Genomic DNA, 18611 nt, shown 5'->3' with positions numbered 1-18611 from the left:
ATACAAACATGATACAAATTTTAAAATGTTTTTAAACCTTAAATACTAACACGACACATTCATTATACGTGTTACATATAACATAACATAATTAACACACTTATAATTAATCTATTTAAATATGACACGAATAAATATGAATAATATGGATATTAATGAATAAACATGATTAACACGAATATATACAAATAGACACGACTAACATGATTAAAATAATAAATAATTATAAAATATTTATCATTTATAACTTAATAAATTTGACATATTAATAATATAAAAAAATACTTACATATTAAAAAATAAAAAATTTAATACTCATTTAGTATATATTTAATTTATATTTCAATTTTAATATATATTACATAACTATATTAATTTTTAACATCAAATTCAAAAAGATATACTATTTAAGATTAAAGATAAAATAATAATTTATAGTACTCATATTAATATTTATATTGTATTTATATTATTAATATAAAAAATAATTTTATAATAATAATTAAATAAATATTATAATTAAATGTTTAAAATAATTTTTACATGATATAAATAATTAATTAAGTATCATAATTAAAAAATTAAAAATTAAAATAATTTTTATATGTTTATACTAAATTAAAATAAATATAAAATATGTTAAATGCGTTAAATATATTAAAATATATTTATATGATAAAATTAAATTAAATGTATTATTTATATCATATAATATATTTAAACATATTAATACGTATAAAATATAAATTATATTATATTAAAATTTATATTAATATAAATATAAATTTTTTAAAAAATATATATATATATATATAGTTTTTTAATTATTTTAGTTTCGAATCAATTTATCGAAATTACCAAATCTATTATTAACTTAATGGCTAAGAAACTTGGAGAAAGATATGCGTTGAGTTCTAGTCTCACGATCTTCCATTCCTCCCTCAAGGGCTTTACCAAAAAAAAAAAAAAAAGAAAAAAAGAGCTCACATTAAATAATCATAGCAGAGATTAAACCAACTCCATGTTACGATTAGGACAAAGATATTTCCACCGTCACTAATTTATTACAACTCCATGTTCTTACACACTTCCCGACACTCCCCACCTGAAACCTAACCAAAATTTTTTCTTTACCACACTACGTCCTACGTATAAAAAACTTAAATTAATGTTCATCGTACTTTATTACATGTTACTTACAAAACAGAAGCCGAAGCTCACCCATGTTTCAATCACAAGTCCGACAAATGTCTAACCAAACCTTAAACGACATGTCATCGTTGACATTAAGAAGTCTCAGCGAGATATCCGAGACGGACACGGTACATCTCGGTGTTGATCTTGTATCGGCGGCGAGACGAAATATTGGATTCTTGAGAAGTGTTGATGAGTGTCAGTGGCTTCAACAAAGAGCAACAATTATTGAAGCAATACGGAGGTCAGGTTTTTTTTTTTTTTTTTTTTGAAGAGAATTAATCCGTTCAGATGATTGAGGTTGAATGTGACGAGGATTCCTTTTCTTAGGTATGATGAGGTCTGGATGCCGTTGATTTCTGATCTGACGGTGGAGGGGTCAACGCCTCCTATGGTTCTGCCACCTTTTGATGTTGAATGGGTTTGGTTTTGTCACACCTTGAATCCTGTAAGAGTAAACTATGCAATGCTTTTGACTGTTAATTCTGTTTGGTTGATGGGAGAGTGTGAGAAAAGGAAAAGAAAGTTTTCACGGTCTTTTCAAAATTTACTTGAAAATTGAATCTTTTCTTTACTATTTCTTGGCAAACAATAGAATGCTAAATTTTCTTGGACTCTTTTATGGTTTGTATAAAAATGATTTTATTTGTATTTTTTCACTGGGAATTCTGTTTGGTTGATAGGAAATCTCTGACAAGACAAACAAAGGAAAAGATATTTGTAGTCTTTTCGATTATTTGGACTTGAAAGATTAAAAAAGCTAATCCTTTTTCTGGGTTTTTTCCCCCCTTCTTTTGACCCAAAAAAATGAACTTTTTTTGTAAAAATTTTTACAGGTTAGTTATAGGAAATACTGTGAATCAAGGTTCTCAAAACTAATTGGAAAACCAGCAATTTTCAATGAAGAAAATGAAGAGTATGCATTGATGAGATGTAAAGAAATTTGGGTCCAAAGATATTCATCTGAGCCTTTTGAGAATGAAGTGGAATCAGATTCTCAAGACCTACTATTGATCAATGAAGATCTTTTCAATGAAGTTCAAAAGCAAAGGTTTTTGTATTCAAAATTTTCAGAACCATATATGTGTGAGCTAGTGTATTTGATAGCAGCTAGACAAAGATACAGAGGATTTCTGTACATGATGCAAAGATTTGGAGATGGATGCTTTGGGTTTGTGCCTGCTTTGGATATTCTACTAATGCTGCTGACTCATCAGGTAGATTTTTTTAATTAATTTGTGATGATTAAGGATTAAGGTTTCTGTCATTCTTTTATCTTTCACAATTGTAATTACAGTCATGTTATCGATTAAGTAGTTTAGTACTTGTTTTATATATAATGGTTGATAATAACATTTATTAAATATTTATCTATTTTTTTTGTGTTTTATTGTTGTCACATATTTCAATTTTTATATGATGTGCAATGAACCAGAGCTATCCAACAGTGTATGTAGAGGATTTGAAGGACATGTGGGATTATATGGGGAAGGCAGTGGGGTTATGGAAGACTGTAGAAGAGAAAGAGGTGGAAGAAACCAAGAATCTCTGGGAGAGAACCTTTGATCAACCATATGAGAAAGCTGGAGGTGGGATAGCAGTGGAATTGGATAAGGTTATCTTGGCCAAGCCACCGCTATATTGGGAGGTTTCTGACGTAGATGTCAACACTAAATACAAGTCCATGATCCCAAGGTTCCTACTTGAGGTAATTTTAGTAACCCTTAACCTTATTAGATTACTTCTTCCCCTTTATTATTCTCTCCCTCTAAAAAGTTCTTTGATGCTCAAGGACTGTGATCAGGTCCATAGCTTGAAAACATAAAGGTTGGTAGAAGCACTAAGATTCCAAACCACTCTGAAACTACTTTGGGTTATTTAAATACCAATTGAAGCTTTTGTGCTTAATTTAAAAGAACAAAAAAGAAAAGGCTTTGGAGAGGAATGATCTTTAATTAGAGCTGTATACTTGTATCTATATATGTTAGGTCTTGGAAGAATGACTTAATTGATTATGATGGTTGAGTTACTGGTGATGTAAATCACATGCAAACTTCCTTTTGCTAATCAACTAACGGAAGAAGAAAAGGAATATGGCAAAGGGAACTAGAGATGTACCGAGTAGGAAATGACACCTTTTGCACAGATTCATCTTGAATGAAATGGTTTCTTGTTTTCTTAAAGGAGGCTTACAATAATGAGATCCACTCCATTTGAACATTCTCAGATTTCATTCTCAGTTTGTGGCATTTGATGGAGTTTTCTAGAAAATTGTAATCTAATATAAATGATTCCTAAGAGAAGCTAGTTATTTATATATATATATATATATATTTCAAATTTCATCGTAGAAAAATTTTCAAACTCTGCAAGGCATAGCATGTGTGGTGCTGCGGTCTAGCATTAGCCATTAGGTTACTCTATCAAGTTAAGATCAACTTATAGGTTGGTTTTGTGGCATAACAATGTAGGTTTGTGTTTTTGTGAGGTTCAATGCTCGGATGAAGGCAAAAAATGGAGACAAAAAACACAATTTTTTGCGTCTCCGGATGGTAAGATGTCACAGGGAGCTCAAACTTGATAAACCAATCACCAATTTTTTGTATGATACATGGTGGAAAGCCTGGCATCTGTACCCTGAGTTTGGAACAAAAGGACTTATGGTTGAGCTTCGTGGCCGTGGTAGTCACCGCTTCAAAGGAAGTAAATTGCTGAACTCAATGGCATTTTATTGGAATGATTTGCTGAGGGCACCCTCTATTACTTTGACAAGAGAAATTGATCAAGTGAGGATCGTTGCTTCTATAACTCCCCCAGTTCAAGCATCATACTTGTTGAAATGTGTGCCAGATAGAGTCACAGATGATTCAGGAGCCATGATATCTGATGTGATTCTGAAACAAAACAATTATCGGCCTCAAAAAGGTCGTTGGCTGTCTCGCACAGTTCTAGACCATGCTGGAAGAGAGTGTTTTGTTGTTAGAATAAGGTATGTTTTTGCCACTTTTTGCCACTTTTCTGAGAAAGAACAGCTTTTTATATTATCCAGGTATACAAATTATCTTTGGCTGTGTGGCAGAGTGGGAGGAGGGTTTTGGAGAAGAGGAGCTGAAACTCCTTCTTCCGTAAATTGGGAGGATAGGATAATTGAGATACGTGAAGGTTCTTGGTCTTATGTTGCTGGTTCAATTGGCAAAGCTCCTGGTATGTTGCTTTAGTCTATTTGTTTGTAATATGTATAGCAGGAAAGCAATGGTTTTCTTTGACAGTGATGAACCAACTACGAGTTTTCCAGTGTCAAAATCTTCCTATAAGCATCTGAACTGGCTTTTAGATTTCTATTCCAGCCATGAAAAGATTCTACAGGACCTATGGCTTTTACATGCTGTGGAATCTAGTTTATACATTGTTGCTGTTATTGTTGCCATCTAGTGCAGAGAAAGTGGTAGGAACAGCAACACCAAAACAATCTCCAGAGCAGTGGCAAGCGGCATGGCATTTTTCAACTGGAGATGAATTACTGATAAATTGGGGATCTTCAACATCAAGTTCTGGCCTGAGCTTTTGTCTGAAAAGTCAAGAATCGTCAGATTCATCTGTAAGTTGAAGATTTTATTTTCTTTCAACATTTAGTTATTGATCCTTCTGATATCTAATCAGTAATTTGAATATGAACCGCATACATTATTTTGCAGGCGATGTTGTTGAGGGGAAGGAAAATGCAATATCAAGACAAGACAGCTAAGTCACCGGTAGAGTGTCCTGATAAAGAAGCTGAAAGCAAACTAGCTGAAGACGAAAAGGAAATTGATGATGGATTCGTGACTCTTGTAAGGTTCACAGAAGAGAACCCAAAAGGAAGAGCGACAGCCCTGTTGAATTGGAAACTATTGGTGGTAGAGCTATTGCCCGAAGAAGATGCTATTTTGGTGCTTCTACTTTGTGTCTCGATACTTAGGACCGTATCAGAGATGAGTAAGGAAGATATCGGAAATTTGTTAATAAGGAGGAGGTTGAAGGAAGCAAAACTCGGTACCCGAGACTGGGGTTCTGTAGTACTTCATCCTTCTTCACTATCCACATCCAGTACTTCACCTTATCTACAGCCTTGGTATTGCAATGCTAACAAAGTAATGGCACAACATGAAGATGACAGTATCACAAGGCAACTGGCATCTAACCATTCACCAGTCGAGGGTTGCGAAATGCTGTACAAGCGAGGGATCATTACATAAGAAACGAAAAGATTTTGCAACATTTTTTTTTTTAATCAGAAATGGAAAAATATGCACACAATTTGCAAGACAATGTTGTTATACTTGCATATCTGATGCTTTTACCATTCAATTTTCATGTTCAATCTGCAATCTTGTATTGTGAAATAGAAGGATGACAGGCAAGTTCAATGGGAGATGCTAATGGGATTAAAGCTATTCCCACTTGTACAAAAAGAGCATTGGTATTGAAACTGATTCCTACACAAATTTAGCTGCTTCAGAGAAGCTTCCAATGGATTTGGTGAAATGATCATTATTTTGTTCTGATATGCAAGATGGTTAGCACTACTATCATGATTTCTAGATTCTGAAGCAATGGCTTTTTGCCATGACCAGAAAGCTTGACTTTGACATGGAAAAATGGGGATACCATCCAGATTAGGAAAAGCTCATAAATTTGGGTTAAGATTGTAAAGATAGTAGACAAAAAAAAAAAAAAACATTAAGTAAGTTTAAGTCTAATAGTTATAATCTCTTTCTTTACGACTCTCTTTAAAAAAAAAAAAGTTAGACGCGAAAGTTGCAAAGTGCAATGTACTGTATAAGCTGTGTTGATTATCAAGGAGCCATGGCCATGGACTTGGTCTATCAATTATCATCACTGTGCCATGTGCCATGCGCCATGCGCCATGTGCCATGCGGCATGTTCCTTGTGCCATGTGTAGATAAAATTAATAAGATAGCAGAGAGCTTCATCCATAAAATCACATGGCCCTCAACTAAATGCCGCACTGGCCGTTTACAGTTGGGAGCTGAGACTTGAAATCAGCCACCACTCCAACCAACAATATAAACGTAATAAAAATAAAATATAATACGATAATATGATATAAATATAATATAAAATTAATATTATTTAAAAATTTAATAATAATTATATAATTTAAAATTTTAATAATAATTATATATAAATTTAATAAAATTTAAAAAATATATTTTATTTTTTTATATTTATACGAATTATGATATGTAATTTTTATTAAAATATAATAAAAATTACATAAATTTTAATATTTTATATAATATTAATACACGAATTATCAAATCTATAATAACATATAATTTATTCAAATTTTGTATACTAGAGATTGCATTTTTACTTATTGTCAAAGTTTCTCAATAAATGTTTTAGCATTTGTGACTATGACAATTTGATCCCAAATGAGAATGGAAGGCCAAAATTATTTACAGAGAAAGGAAGAGAATAACAATAATAATAAGATAAATATACTTAATGAGATCAATTTTCCAAAAGCATATGATTAAGTAAAATTTTTAAATTTTTTATTTTATGAATTTGAATTACTCCTCTTTCCATTTATAGTGTATATCAAATGAAAAAAAAAGACTTGGTCCCTCCAACTTGGCCACCAAACAACTTGAAAACTGAAAAATATTTTCTCCAAAAGGAAAATACTATTACCAAAAAAAGATTCCCACATGATTACAATTAAATTCTTTAATAATTAAAAAGAAAAGGGCCAAATTGTATAGTCATATAATGGCCCAATCAAATATTCTAGATGCTTGTGTTGGGTGTCAAATGTGGTCCCTCACCTCATTTTCATATGGAGTAATTATTAATTTTTTTTTTACTCTTATTATATTAGTCTTAATTTTGACTTTTCCACTTTGAAATTTTTTTAGCATAACAACAAAAAAAGTCATTAAATAAAAATTTAATAATTATTTTAAAATTTAAATTTAATTATAATTAATTAAATTTAAAATTTTTTATTTTAAATCAACTAAATCTTTAAGTATTTATGTTTATCTAAGTAAATTTTTTTACATTTACGTTTTACTTAATTAATCCTTCAATAAAACAAAAATAATTAATTACTTTTCTCTAACAAGAGTTTAATTAATAAAATATTCTTTTTGTCAAAATTTATTTATTTACTTTTTTATTTCTCAAAAATTATATTTTATTTTTTTGAACATATAAATTTTAATTTTTATATTTTAAATTTATTTTTTATTTTTTGATATTAAAAATCAATAAATTTTAATTTTATAAAAAAATTTAAAATTTAATATTAAATATATTAAAATTAAATTTTTTTAAAATTTTTTTAAAACTAATATATGAAAAATATTTTAAAATGAAGAAAATAAATATTTAAAGATTTAATTAATTAAAAAATAAAAATTTAGTAATTATTAAATTTTAATTCAAAAATTTTTTTCTTTTGACATTTTTCCTCAAATTTCAGAGTCGGAACGAAAACAAACAGATAGGTACGGTCCAGTGCACGTTTTAAGTGAGCCCCACACAAAACAAAATAAAATAAATTAATTTCCACGTCAACAACCGTACAAAACAGTAATCTTTTCGGACAGCTTCCTTTCTCTATCTTTCGTAGAAATTGCGGTACAGCGTCTTACATAAATGCCCGTTGCCCAATCCTAATCTTATCTAATCTCTTACGCACAACATCTCGTACTTTTCAGTACTGCCTTCTTACTTTTTACTCTCTCCCTCTCCTTTCGCCGCGTGTCCTTTTCGGTCTGGTCAAATACTCTTTTTCCTTACATCCAACGGCCCAGATTTTGCCAATGATTTCAGTAAATTAGACCCAGCGTTTCGTTGTCTTCTCCGTATATTTCCTCGCTTTCTCTGCAACTCTTTAACCTACCCGAAAAAGTTTAGATTTTTTTTCTTCTCTGAAAAGAAACTCGGAAAATGAACCCGACCCGAACGAACAGTTTTAGCCTGATTCGGACTCTCTGTAAACCGACCCACCACCCTCTCCTCTATCTCCGAGTCGTCTTCTTGTTTGTTCCCACCTGAAAAAGGACCCCCCCCCCCGAAGTGTCGTCGTTTCAGATTTTTTTTTGGTTTTTTAAAATTTTGATTTTTGCTAAAACCCAAAATGTCGTCGTTTCAATTGAACAATAATATCTTTAGATTAACAGAAGATCTACTGGTCCGAGTCCAAGAGAAAATCGCCGCTGAATCAGATCGGAAATCGTTTCGACTCGTTTGCAGAGAGTTCTGCCGAATTGACTCACTGACCAGGAAGCATCTCCGAGTTCTCCGAATAGAGTTCTTGCCGAGTCTTCTCATCAAGCACCCTCAATTACAATCTCTCGACCTCTCCGCTTGTCCCCGCATTGACGACGGAGTCGTTTCATTGCTCTTAACTCGGGTTGGTCCGGGTTCGAGCTCACTGAATTGGGCGAACTGGACTCGGGGACTGAAGAGTTTAATACTGAGTCGAGCGACGGGGTTGAGGTTCTCGGGGTTGGAGATGTTGGCACGTGCATGTCCGTGTTTGGAGAGCGTAGACGTGTCGTATTGTTGTGGGTTTGGTGACAGGGAAGCGGCTGCCTTGTCGTCTGCGGTTGGGTTGAGGGAGTTAAAGATGGATAAGTGCTTGCAACTGAGCGATGTCGGATTGGTCAAGATCGCTGTCGGATGTTTGAAGTTGGAGAAGTTGAGTTTGAAGTGGTGTATGGAGATAACTGATCTTGGTGTCGATCTTTTGTGTAAGAAATGCGTGGATTTGAAGTACCTTGATGTTTCTTACCTCAAGGTTGGTTCTTTTTTTTTTTTTTTTGAAGGGTTGTTTCTGTTATTGTGTATGTTTAAGTGATTTACTCTGTTGGGTGATGAGAAAAATTAATGAGTGGGGTTTCTGAATTTGGCTTTTTGAATTATTTTGGCTTCTTCAATGCCATGTTTGGTGAGAAAATAGACAGGAAAAAATGATAAAAGATGAGATAAGAATTGAGCTCAGCTTTGGCCGAAGCAAATTCTTTGTATGCTTAAGTTTGTCTGTTCAGGATGTCAAAGCAGCTTTAGTGTAAACACATTGAAACTATACTAAATTTCTTCTGAGTTGTTTTGATGTATTCTTTTTTGGGTATATTTTATGCCTTAGATATTTGAGGATCAGAGTGTCGATGTCTTAATGTCCTGGGATATTTCGTTTGGTTTTAGGTGACAAATGAATCACTTCAGTCTATTGCTTCTCTGGTGAAGCTCGAGGTTTTGGGTTTGATGGCGTGCCCTTTAATCGATGACATTGGATTACAGTTTATTGAGCGTGGATGCCCTTTACTGAAGGTAGGAAACTTTGACATCTGCCAATAAATGTTTTGCGTATACATAGTATTGCTTTTAATAATAGAACCAAATGCTTACATGAAAATGCAAAGAAAAATTTGGAATTAAGCTTATTTTCTATTGTTTGTTAGGTAATTGATGTATCAAGGTGCGAAGGAGTGAGTTCATGTGGTTTAATCCCTGTTGTTAGAGGCCATGGTAATCTTCTGGAGCTTAATGCAGGTTACTGTCTTTCAGTAAGTAATTTCTTGGCTGCCTGCTTCTTGTGTTTTGTCAATGTTATTAAGAGCCAAGATCATGTATCTGGATTTGGTCTGTAGTAGTATGACTTTGCCAATTCAACTAATGGATGCTGAACACGGGTTTTCATGATAGGAGCTTTCTACAAACCTTCTGCATTGGATAAAGAACTTAAAGCACCTTGAAGTTATCAGAATTGATGGGACTAGAATTTCTGAGTCTAGTTTCCATGTTATTCGCTCCAATTGCCAGTCATTGGTAGAAATTGGGCTAAGCAAATGTGTGGGGGTTACCAACATGGGCATAATGAGACTTGTATCTGGCTGCATTAATTTGAGAGTCCTAAATCTAACATGCTGCCATTTCATTACTGATGCTGCAATTTCTGCCATAGCGGACTCATGCAGAAACCTTGTATGTCTAAAGCTAGAGTCTTGTAATATGATTTCTGAGATGGGTCTCTGTCAGCTTGGATCCTTTTGCTTGCTGCTGGAGGAGATTGATCTAACAGATTGTTGCGGTGTAAATGACAAAGGTTAGAGTTTATTGTTTGCATAATTTTAAGTGTATTCATTATAACTATACTTTGTTTAACTTTAATGGTTACAGTCTTGAACCATGATCTATTTTCATTTTATTTCCCGTTGTGCAACTTATTCTTGCAGTTTTACTCCTGCCATCCAATAATTTTGGTGACTTTATCAGGCTTCTAACTCCATCACTCTTTTAGTTGATTACTGTGTTTTTTTCTTATCTGCAGGACTGGAATACTTATCTAGATGTTCAGAACTCTCATGCTTGAAAGTAGGACTTTGCACAAACATATCAGACAAAGGACTCTTCTATATTAGTTCTAGCTGTGCCAAGATCCATGAACTAGATCTATACCGGTAAAATAAGTTTAAAAATCAATTAGAGGGTAAAGTTATATTTCCTTAAATTGTTAATAGAAGGGTAAATATCTGTCAATTTGGACGTGCAGGTGTACAGGTATTGGTGATGATAGTTTAGATGCTTTATCTAGAGGTTGCAAGAAGTTGGTGAAGCTCAACTTGTCATACTGCAATGAAGTTTCTGATAGAGGACTAGGATATATTGGTCGTCTAGAGGAACTATCTGATCTGGAATTGCGGGGGCTTAATAAAATTACAGGTGCAGGTTTGGAAGTAGTTGCAACTGGATGTAAGAGACTGGCAGATTTGGATTTGAAACACTGTGAGCAAGTTGACGATTCTGGCTTTTGGGCACTTGCCTACTACTCAAGGAACCTTCGACAGGTATAGTTTGTCTGATTTGAATTACACGATATCGGTGATGGCTTTCTACTATAATAATTGAACATAAATATGTAAGTACGAATACAGATACCAAAAAGAAGGATGGGGAGGATGCAAGGATATGAAAAAAGAAGAATAATGAGAAAGGAACTTACTATCCTACTGAACTCAGTAGACAGATCCGTTAAAACATGGATAAAGCATAATTTTTGGCGAATATGATACACTATCATCCTTTCTAGTCTTGAACATAAAACATAAGTAAGTAAAAAACTTCACCTTCTAGGGTCTAAATGCTGCTCTCATTGTGGTGTTATTCTATTCATCTTCAATGCATTATACTTCTTTAATTATACCTATTTTCTTACAGCATTTGACATCTATGAAGGGTCCATTTGTCCTGCTTTGATCCAATTAAGTGTTTGTATAGTTACCCACTACCTTAGTTCCTCTGTCTTGATGGCAAAACCCTTACTTTGTTGTTGGATTAACTGGAGGCTATGTTCTTTGAATGGTGCCTCATCCATTCTCCCATATCTATTGTTTCACATTTCAGCATAAAGGACATACATGATGGGAAACCTTTTTATGGAATGTATATAGAAACAGATGGTGGAATTTCAATTGCAAGTTTTTGGGATTAATAAGTGATAAAATTCCCTTATGTTGGCAGATAAATTTGAGCTACTGTGCCATCTCTGATATGGCATTGTGCATGGTGATGGGGAGCTTGACACGCCTGCAAGAGGCAAAGCTTGTGCACCTGGACAATGTCACAATTGAAGGGTTTGAACTTGCACTTAGAGCCTGTTGTATACGGATTAAAAAGGTCAAGCTACTTGCCCCTCTAAGGTTCTTGCTTTCATTGGAGATTCTTGAAGCCCTGCATGCTAGAGGTTGCATCATAAGATGGGATTAGATGATTTCTTCTTGGGAGTATACAAGGAGAATAATGAATAAACCATATGTACCTTGTCCATGGATTGGGAAATAGGTTAGCCTATGCTTTCAAGTGCCTTGCCGATGGGTTAGGAAAGGAGCAATTCCTTTTAATGCGGCGGTCTAGAGCCAGTTCCAAACGTTTTCTTCAGAATAAAATTCATGTTTGAAGTTTATATTTTGCTTTAGACTACTAGGTTTAGGTTACTACAGCTAGGATTTGCTTTGACTGTGGTTTATTTATTTGTATTTCGACGAGATTATTTTAACTATCATATTAAATATGGTGGTTTGAGTTCATGGATCATGGCAGAAAAGAAATTAATTGGAAGATCTCTAGTTTGTCATCTCAGCAGTGGAAAACTTGGAATTCTAGTGTTGAAAGAACAATAACTTGACTTGCTACTAGATATGCATGTCAAATTACCAGTTTTCATCTTCGCAGAATGCATCAAATAGTGAAAATTGCAGATATGCTTGTTAAACTTTCACAACGAGGATTAATTATATTTATTGTAAGTAATTATGGGTTCCTTTAGGTCATCAATATTACTTTCCTTCATTCTTCGAGTTTAGAACAATCGCATGGCGAATCCGAACTGGATAGCTTAATATAGCATCCTGCAGGCCTAATTCGAAAGCCCGAGCCCTGGCTTAGATGCTTCATTGTGAAGTATAAGTCAGTGCGGTGGAATGGCTTGAACTTGGTGCTAGCTAGTGTGGAAATAACAGCGGGCATCTTGACCAGCAAGCGGCAAATGGTAAAGAATATCAGCGTAGGATCTTAAAAGAAAGAATAACTTCGTCAGGGGAAAAGCATAAAAGAAGGTTAAGTAATAACTCAAAAGACAAATCCTTTCTTTCAATGCAAACAACACCTGAATTCCTTGCATATAAAATTACATTCTGTAAAAACAACAATCATCGATATCTTTGTCTTTCTCCTCCAACTCTACCCCCCAAAAAAATGGCCTTTGCCAATTTTCTTCTTATTCTCTTACTGTTACCTTCGTTCCAAGCTTTACCTGATGTTAACCCCTTAAAAGAACAGAACTTAACCGCTCAACCATTGGCATTGATCATACAGGCTTGCACAGGCATTGATAGTCAGGATTTATGCCCCTCAAATATACAAGATGAGCTTCAAAGCTTAGGGCCTCAAACCCCATCTTCAGTTTTACATGCTGCTCTCAGGGCCACGCTTAATGAAGCAAGACAAGCCGTTGAAACAATAACGAAGTTCACTGGTTTGTCTGTCAGTTATCGTGAACAAATAGCAATTGAAGATTGCAAGGAACTCCTTGATTTCTCTGTCTCGGAGTTGGCCTGGTCTTTAGCTGAGATGCAAAATATTCGTGATGGAAATAGAAATGCTGAATACGAAGGCAACCTGAAAGCTTGGTTAAGTGCTGCATTGAGTAACCAAGACACCTGCCTTGAAGGCTTTGAAGGCACAGATCGCCACCTTGAGAACTTCGTCAGAGGAAGCCTGAAACAAGTTACACAACTTATTGGCAATGTTTTAGCAATGTACACTCAATTAAATAGCTTGCCCTTTCGACCACCTCTTAGTAGCATTTCCAAAAATAAAAGCTCAAACTTTCCAGAGTGGATAACTGATGGCGATCAAGAGCTTCTACGAACTAAACCACGAGGCATGCACGTAGATGCCGTTGTGTCATTAGATGGAAGCGGGCATTATCAGACGATCACAGATGCTATCAATGAGGCTCCAAGTTATAGTAATAGGCGGTACATCATTTATGTGAAGAAGGGAGTTTACAAGGAGAACATTGACATGAAGAGGAAAAAAACCAATATTATGCTGGTGGGGGATGGAATTGGACAAACTGTTGTGACAGGGAACAGGAATTTCTTGCAAGGATGGACTACATTTCGAACTGCAACCGTTGGTAAAGACTAGTTACATGAATCCCTTTTAAGTTTTTTACTTTTACGAAAATGTTAAGTTTGATATATTACTTTTTGATATGATAGAAAAGATTGCTTGACTTATGGATTCAGAGTTTATATCCTGGAATTTAAGTATTGCATACGCCAAATTTATGCTATTGATTGAATGCAGTATTGCTTTTGTAAAGTGAAATTCCATTTTGGAATGCACAAACTTCTACAAGCTTTTCTGGAATAAAAGTTTCCAAGTTTTGTAATATTCCATGTGCCTTTCATAACATATACATGATGATTTTCCCTGTATGACTTGATTCTTGCAGCTGTTTCTGGAAAGGGATTTATAGCAAGAGACTTGACATTTCGCAACACAGCCGGACCCCAGAACCACCAGGCTGTGGCTCTCCGAGTCGATTCTGATCAATCCGCCTTCTATCGTTGCAGCATGGAAGGCTACCAGGACACCCTCTACATTCACTCCCTCCGCCAATTTTACCGTGAATGCAAAATTTATGGCACCATAGACTTCATTTTTGGCAATGGTGCAGCTGTCCTCCAGAACTGCAAAATATTCACTCGAGTCCCCTTACCACTTCAGAAGGTTACAATCACTGCTCAGGGAAGGAAAAGCCCCCATCAACGCACCGGGTTTTCGATTCAGAACAGCTATATTCTTGCCACTCAACCAACCTATTTAGGGAGGCCATGGAAGCAATATTCCAGGACAGTTTTTATGAACACCTACATGGGTGGTCTGGTGCAGCCTAGAGGGTGGCTAGAGTGGTATGGCGACTTTGCCTTGAGAACACTTTGGTATGGTGAGTACAGGAATTATGGACCTGGTGCATCATTATCTGGACGAGTGAAATGGCCGGGTTACCACATTATCCGAGATGCTTCAGCCGCTAATTTCTTCACGGTTGGAAGGTTCATTGACGGCCGGTCATGGTTGCCTGCAACCGGTGTCAAATTCACCGTAGGTTTGAGCAATTAGATCGATGGATAGCTATATATAATTTATAATACTAATTTTTCAGTGTTTGTACTGATTTACGTCTGTTTCACCCCCAAAATTGAGGATCAGATCTGGCAGCTTCATTATGCCTGATTATTAGATATGATTACTATTGATATTGGTTTTTAGCCTCGTTACTTAGAAGGAGCTTGTTTCAAAGGCTCGAAAGCTCAATGGTGGGCAACAAAAAAAGAATTCCACAGTTCAACAAGTTTATATGTGACCAACCCACTTGTATCTCTTTACCCAAAGCCAAAACATCAGAAAATTTCAATTTCTTAAGAATGGGGATGCCATCGGATAACAAAACAGTTCACCTCATTTCAACAGGTTCTGTTTAATCTTAGCTAGCTATTGCTCATGATTAAGAATCACAATGTTTCTTGCCTGGACAGCAACCTTAACTATTAAGAACAAGATTCAAGGCTTCTGACATGATGCATGGTAACGTTTCTTTCCTATTCCACAAAGATTGAACCAAACCCAACATGCAAAAAGACTAATAAGTAATTAAGGCTTCATTCTTGACCAAATCAGATAACCTAAATGTCCACATTGTTGGGATTGTCTCTGATACAAATCTCAAGAAGTGCTCTAGTGTTTGTCGTAGTTTGATCTTGGACCCCATCCCACTAACTCTTTAGATTTTTCGTGAGCTTTTGTTTTCTTTTTGTTTTTGTACAAAAAAATTTAAGAGCAATAGAGGTTACTTTGTCCTTAAGGTTAAGGTCAGAGTAAGCCGTCAATTCAATTAAAATTTATAAATTTATTAAAATTTTATCAGTGAATATTTTGGATTTATAAATCATTTACCGATGAAGGATTGTAAAATAATTTAAACTTGATTGTATTAACATTTCTCTCATCATTTTTGTTACTCTCTTGACATAAGTTGTTTTAAACTATTGATTGTCGCAATAGAAACAACTAGGATTTACTAGTGTTAATTACATGTCTGAGCAATCCTTTTGTTTTTTTTTTTTTTTTTTAATTCTGAGTGTATTCGATCTTCCTATATATAATTTGGTTGTAGAATTGCTTATTTATGAGTTATTTGGTAGTAAAATTTTGCTGAACAAAAAAGAAAAAAAAAAGAACTAATTAGAACTAAAGATGCATGAATCGTGATATATATCCAAATATGTTGAACTTTGGGTTAGGTTATTACCTAAAGAGAGCATAATGAAAAAAACAGACTAGAAAAAAGAGAGGTATAAGCAAATCTCTAAATTTATTTCTCTTTGTACTTGTCTTTTGTATATTCAACTACAATTAAAATATTATTTTGATATAAATTAGTCATAGATTTAATAAAAATATGTACAACTAAAAATGGAAAAATTAGAAAGATTTATAAGTTTTTTTTTAAAAATAATAAGTTCATTTTTTAAATAGGGTTAGACTTGTCAAATTTAAAACCACATGTAAATTTGAAAATAATATTTAATAATGTAATATAAAATGAAAAACGATGTAAAAGCTAGCTGTAATCCCAGAGAGGTAAAAATGATAAAATGCTCTGATCAATAAATACTATTATGAAATATGCAAAACAAGAAACAAATCATCAGTTGAGTTTTTTTTTTTTTCATTTAAACTTGGAAAGCATGAATTAAAAGCTTTCACTCCTAAGATCATTTAGGGTCAAAATCTAAAAAGAAAAAACTATGATTTAAGAATAATGAAATATTGGCCTAGCTAAAAGAAAATGCACTTATTACATGCATTGTTCCTTCCCCTTTAAAAAGAAAAGAAAGTAAAATTTTATTTATTTCTGGGATCAAATTGTCAAGGGGTCATGACTTTAATAAGATTTTTTTTTAATTTATTTATGAAGAATGACTTTATTCAATTTATTTTTGTCTACAAAATTTGGGGATAAGGGAAAGAATTAGCTCTATTCAATTTAATTATATATATTTATATATAAATATATATTGTGTCAAGTCATCAAGATAAATTAGGATTATAGGAATTGTAAATATTTATGTGTACGTGTGTGAAAAATATTTATTTTAGTAGTTAAGTAATGCTTCATTCATATGGTTATATAAATTGATTTTAATATATTAAAATGGCTGTGGTAAAAAAAATATATACACGGTTATATATATTTTATTTACTTTACATAATTTCTCTTTTTTAGATGGTATTTCTCTACTATTTAAACAGAGAAGTATCTCATGCCCATAAATTGAACCACTTAATTTCAAAGATATTCCATGCTTGTCTATGACAGATAATTATTAGTTTGGTGTCTTGTAAATTAAAAAGCTAATAATTACTTAATGAAAACAAAATACAGGGTTGAATATGAAGAGTCTAATTCAAATTGGAGTGTTCAATCCCCAATAGACATAAACTTTCATATTGAAATGAAATTATAAATCCAATTACTACAATGGTAACTGATAAAATAATAGAAAGTAAAACTGTAGGAACTCTTTAAACCCTATAACGTTATTCATACTATAAAGTATGAAATAATTAATATAATGGGGATTAACCTTTAAAGCTTAAGAGACAAATCAAGTCCTGAATTATCATCATGACGATGATGATCACTTTCTGAAAAATCCCTTTTTGGGTGAAGAAAATCACTATTGCTTGTAGTTGGCTTCTTTGCTGCAATATTACTTGAAGCTGATGCAGCCATAAATGTTGAAAAACTGCTATTCTTCTGAGCCTGGAAGCTATCCATCTTGATTCCTCCATGGCCGAAACTGTAGCCTAGGGTGGTCCAAGGGGAAGCAGAAGTAGGCTTATGAATCATCGATTCCATTCTTACCCCAAGAGCCCCGTTGAAAGATCCATAGAGTGAGGCTTGACAGAGGCCTGGATAAGAGTAATAAGGGCATTGTCGATGCCCCAAAGCCCCTAAATCAATTTCTTTACGTCGTTTCGCTAGTGCACGTTCTTGTTTATGCGCATTTTGATGCCCTCCCAGAGCTTGAGATGTTAAAAAGTCTTTCTTGCAAAACCCGCATGTGAAAGCCCTAGGTTTTGAATGAGGCTGCTGCTGCTTTACTTGAGATGATCCCATACTAGAAAGTTTGAGTTCCACCTCGGAACCATGAATTGATTCATCCGCAGAAAACTTCTCACTGAGTGAAAGATGTAAACCTGATGATTTAGGCTGGTTGGACTCATAAGATTCTTGAACAACAAGTACTTTCTCTTTCAGTTTGGCCATGATCATATTTTCCCCGATACCGCCTTTGTTTTGATCAGTTTCTTCTGAGGCTGCTGAGATTTCTCAGGTATCTGAAGAACATGGTGATTTGGAACATAGGGTTTCCATGGCTTTGATGTTTGGTTCTTGAAAGGGTTTGTTGAAGAGATTGGAAGTGAGATGCTGTTCTATTTATTGATGGGTTTTATTTGAAAATGTATCGATGAAATTATGGTAGAATATGTCATTGAAGCAAAAACATTAAAAGGATGACCAAGCTTGCTATGATTGTGAATCAGAAGAATGTTCTTATTCCAAATATATTCTTAACTAAATGAGCAAGTATGAGTAAAAACTAATTGAATAGTCAAAACTTCCAAATAAAAAACAATCACACTCTAGTTATTTTCTTTATATATTTTCCATTGCCACATGGGAATTCAATACAATATTGTATCTTTAACTCCTGATATTGCAACTATAATTAAGGGGTTGAACTAGATGCCTACAAAAA

The 18611-nt window shown here is 33.9% G+C and overlaps 4 protein-coding genes across 5 annotated transcripts; 3 read left to right on the top strand and 1 right to left on the bottom strand.

Moving 5' to 3' along the window:
• Positions 1–1021: 1021 nt before the first annotated feature.
• LOC111277344 (uncharacterized) lies at positions 1022–5704 on the top strand. Its single transcript, XM_022863733.2, has 8 exons — positions 1022–1438; positions 1525–1642; positions 2031–2411; positions 2630–2902; positions 3666–4183; positions 4274–4398; positions 4632–4792; positions 4890–5704. The coding sequence occupies exons 1-8, from the start codon at positions 1224–1226 to the stop codon at positions 5427–5429; spliced, it is 2331 nt and encodes a 776-aa protein (XP_022719468.1). The 5' UTR covers positions 1022–1223; the 3' UTR covers positions 5430–5704.
• Positions 5705–8103: 2399 nt separating this feature from the next.
• Positions 8104–12346, top strand: LOC111277341 (F-box/LRR-repeat protein 3-like). Of its 2 annotated transcripts, XM_022863729.2 has the most exons (8): positions 8104–9010; positions 9418–9543; positions 9675–9779; positions 9919–10318; positions 10544–10673; positions 10766–11060; positions 11148–11321; positions 11734–12346. In XM_022863729.2, the coding sequence occupies exons 1-7, from the start codon at positions 8348–8350 to the stop codon at positions 11280–11282; spliced, it is 1854 nt and encodes a 617-aa protein (XP_022719464.2). In that variant the 5' UTR covers positions 8104–8347; the 3' UTR covers positions 11283–11321; positions 11734–12346. The 2 variants fall into 2 exon arrangements, with proteins under 2 accessions (XP_022719464.2, XP_022719461.2); XM_022863726.2 differs by lacking the exon at positions 11148–11321.
• A 379-nt stretch (positions 12347–12725) lies between these two features.
• Positions 12726–15053, top strand: LOC111277343 (putative pectinesterase/pectinesterase inhibitor 22). Its single transcript, XM_022863730.2, has 2 exons — positions 12726–13912; positions 14234–15053. The coding sequence occupies exons 1-2, from the start codon at positions 12865–12867 to the stop codon at positions 14902–14904; spliced, it is 1719 nt and encodes a 572-aa protein (XP_022719465.2). The 5' UTR covers positions 12726–12864; the 3' UTR covers positions 14905–15053.
• Positions 15054–17434: 2381 nt separating this feature from the next.
• On the bottom strand, positions 17435–18118 carry LOC111277639 (uncharacterized). The gene has a single exon (XM_022864040.2). It carries the CDS (start codon positions 18116–18118, stop codon positions 17435–17437), a length of 684 nt encoding a protein of 227 aa, XP_022719775.2.
• Between the last annotated feature and the right edge of the window lie 493 nt (positions 18119–18611).

The sequence above is a fragment of the Durio zibethinus genome, chromosome 7 (genome assembly GCF_047325235.1).
Source record: "Durio zibethinus cultivar Kanyao isolate XHJ-2024 chromosome 7, ASM4732523v1, whole genome shotgun sequence".
Classification (NCBI taxonomy): Eukaryota; Viridiplantae; Streptophyta; class Magnoliopsida; order Malvales; family Malvaceae; genus Durio; species Durio zibethinus.
The sequence above is the reverse complement of the archived record's forward strand: the minus strand, read 5'-3'. Positions and strand labels throughout refer to the sequence as shown.

Bases quoted from the DNA above. Each gene is read 5' to 3' on its own strand.
- LOC111277344 (XM_022863733.2), top strand. From the start codon at position 1,224: ATGTTTCAATCACAAGTCCGACAAATGTCTAACCAAACCTTAAACGAC. The intron at 1,439-1,524 runs GTCAGGTTTTTT...TCCTTTTCTTAG, and splicing joins ATTATTGAAGCAATACGGAG to GTATGATGAGGTCTGGATGC. The intron at 2,412-2,629 runs GTAGATTTTTTT...GCAATGAACCAG, and splicing joins TAATGCTGCTGACTCATCAG to AGCTATCCAACAGTGTATGT.
- LOC111277341 (XM_022863726.2), top strand. From the start codon at position 8,348: ATGTCGTCGTTTCAATTGAACAATAATATCTTTAGATTAACAGAAGAT. The intron at 9,780-9,918 runs GTAAGTAATTTC...TTTTCATGATAG, and splicing joins ATGCAGGTTACTGTCTTTCA to GAGCTTTCTACAAACCTTCT. The intron at 11,061-11,733 runs GTATAGTTTGTC...TTATGTTGGCAG, and splicing joins ACTCAAGGAACCTTCGACAG to ATAAATTTGAGCTACTGTGC.
- LOC111277343 (XM_022863730.2), top strand. From the start codon at position 12,865: ATGCAAACAACACCTGAATTCCTTGCATATAAAATTACATTCTGTAAA. The intron at 13,913-14,233 runs GTAAAGACTAGT...TGATTCTTGCAG, and splicing joins ATTTCGAACTGCAACCGTTG to CTGTTTCTGGAAAGGGATTT.
- LOC111277639 (XM_022864040.2), bottom strand. From the start codon at position 18,118: ATGGCCAAACTGAAAGAGAAAGTACTTGTTGTTCAAGAATCTTATGAG.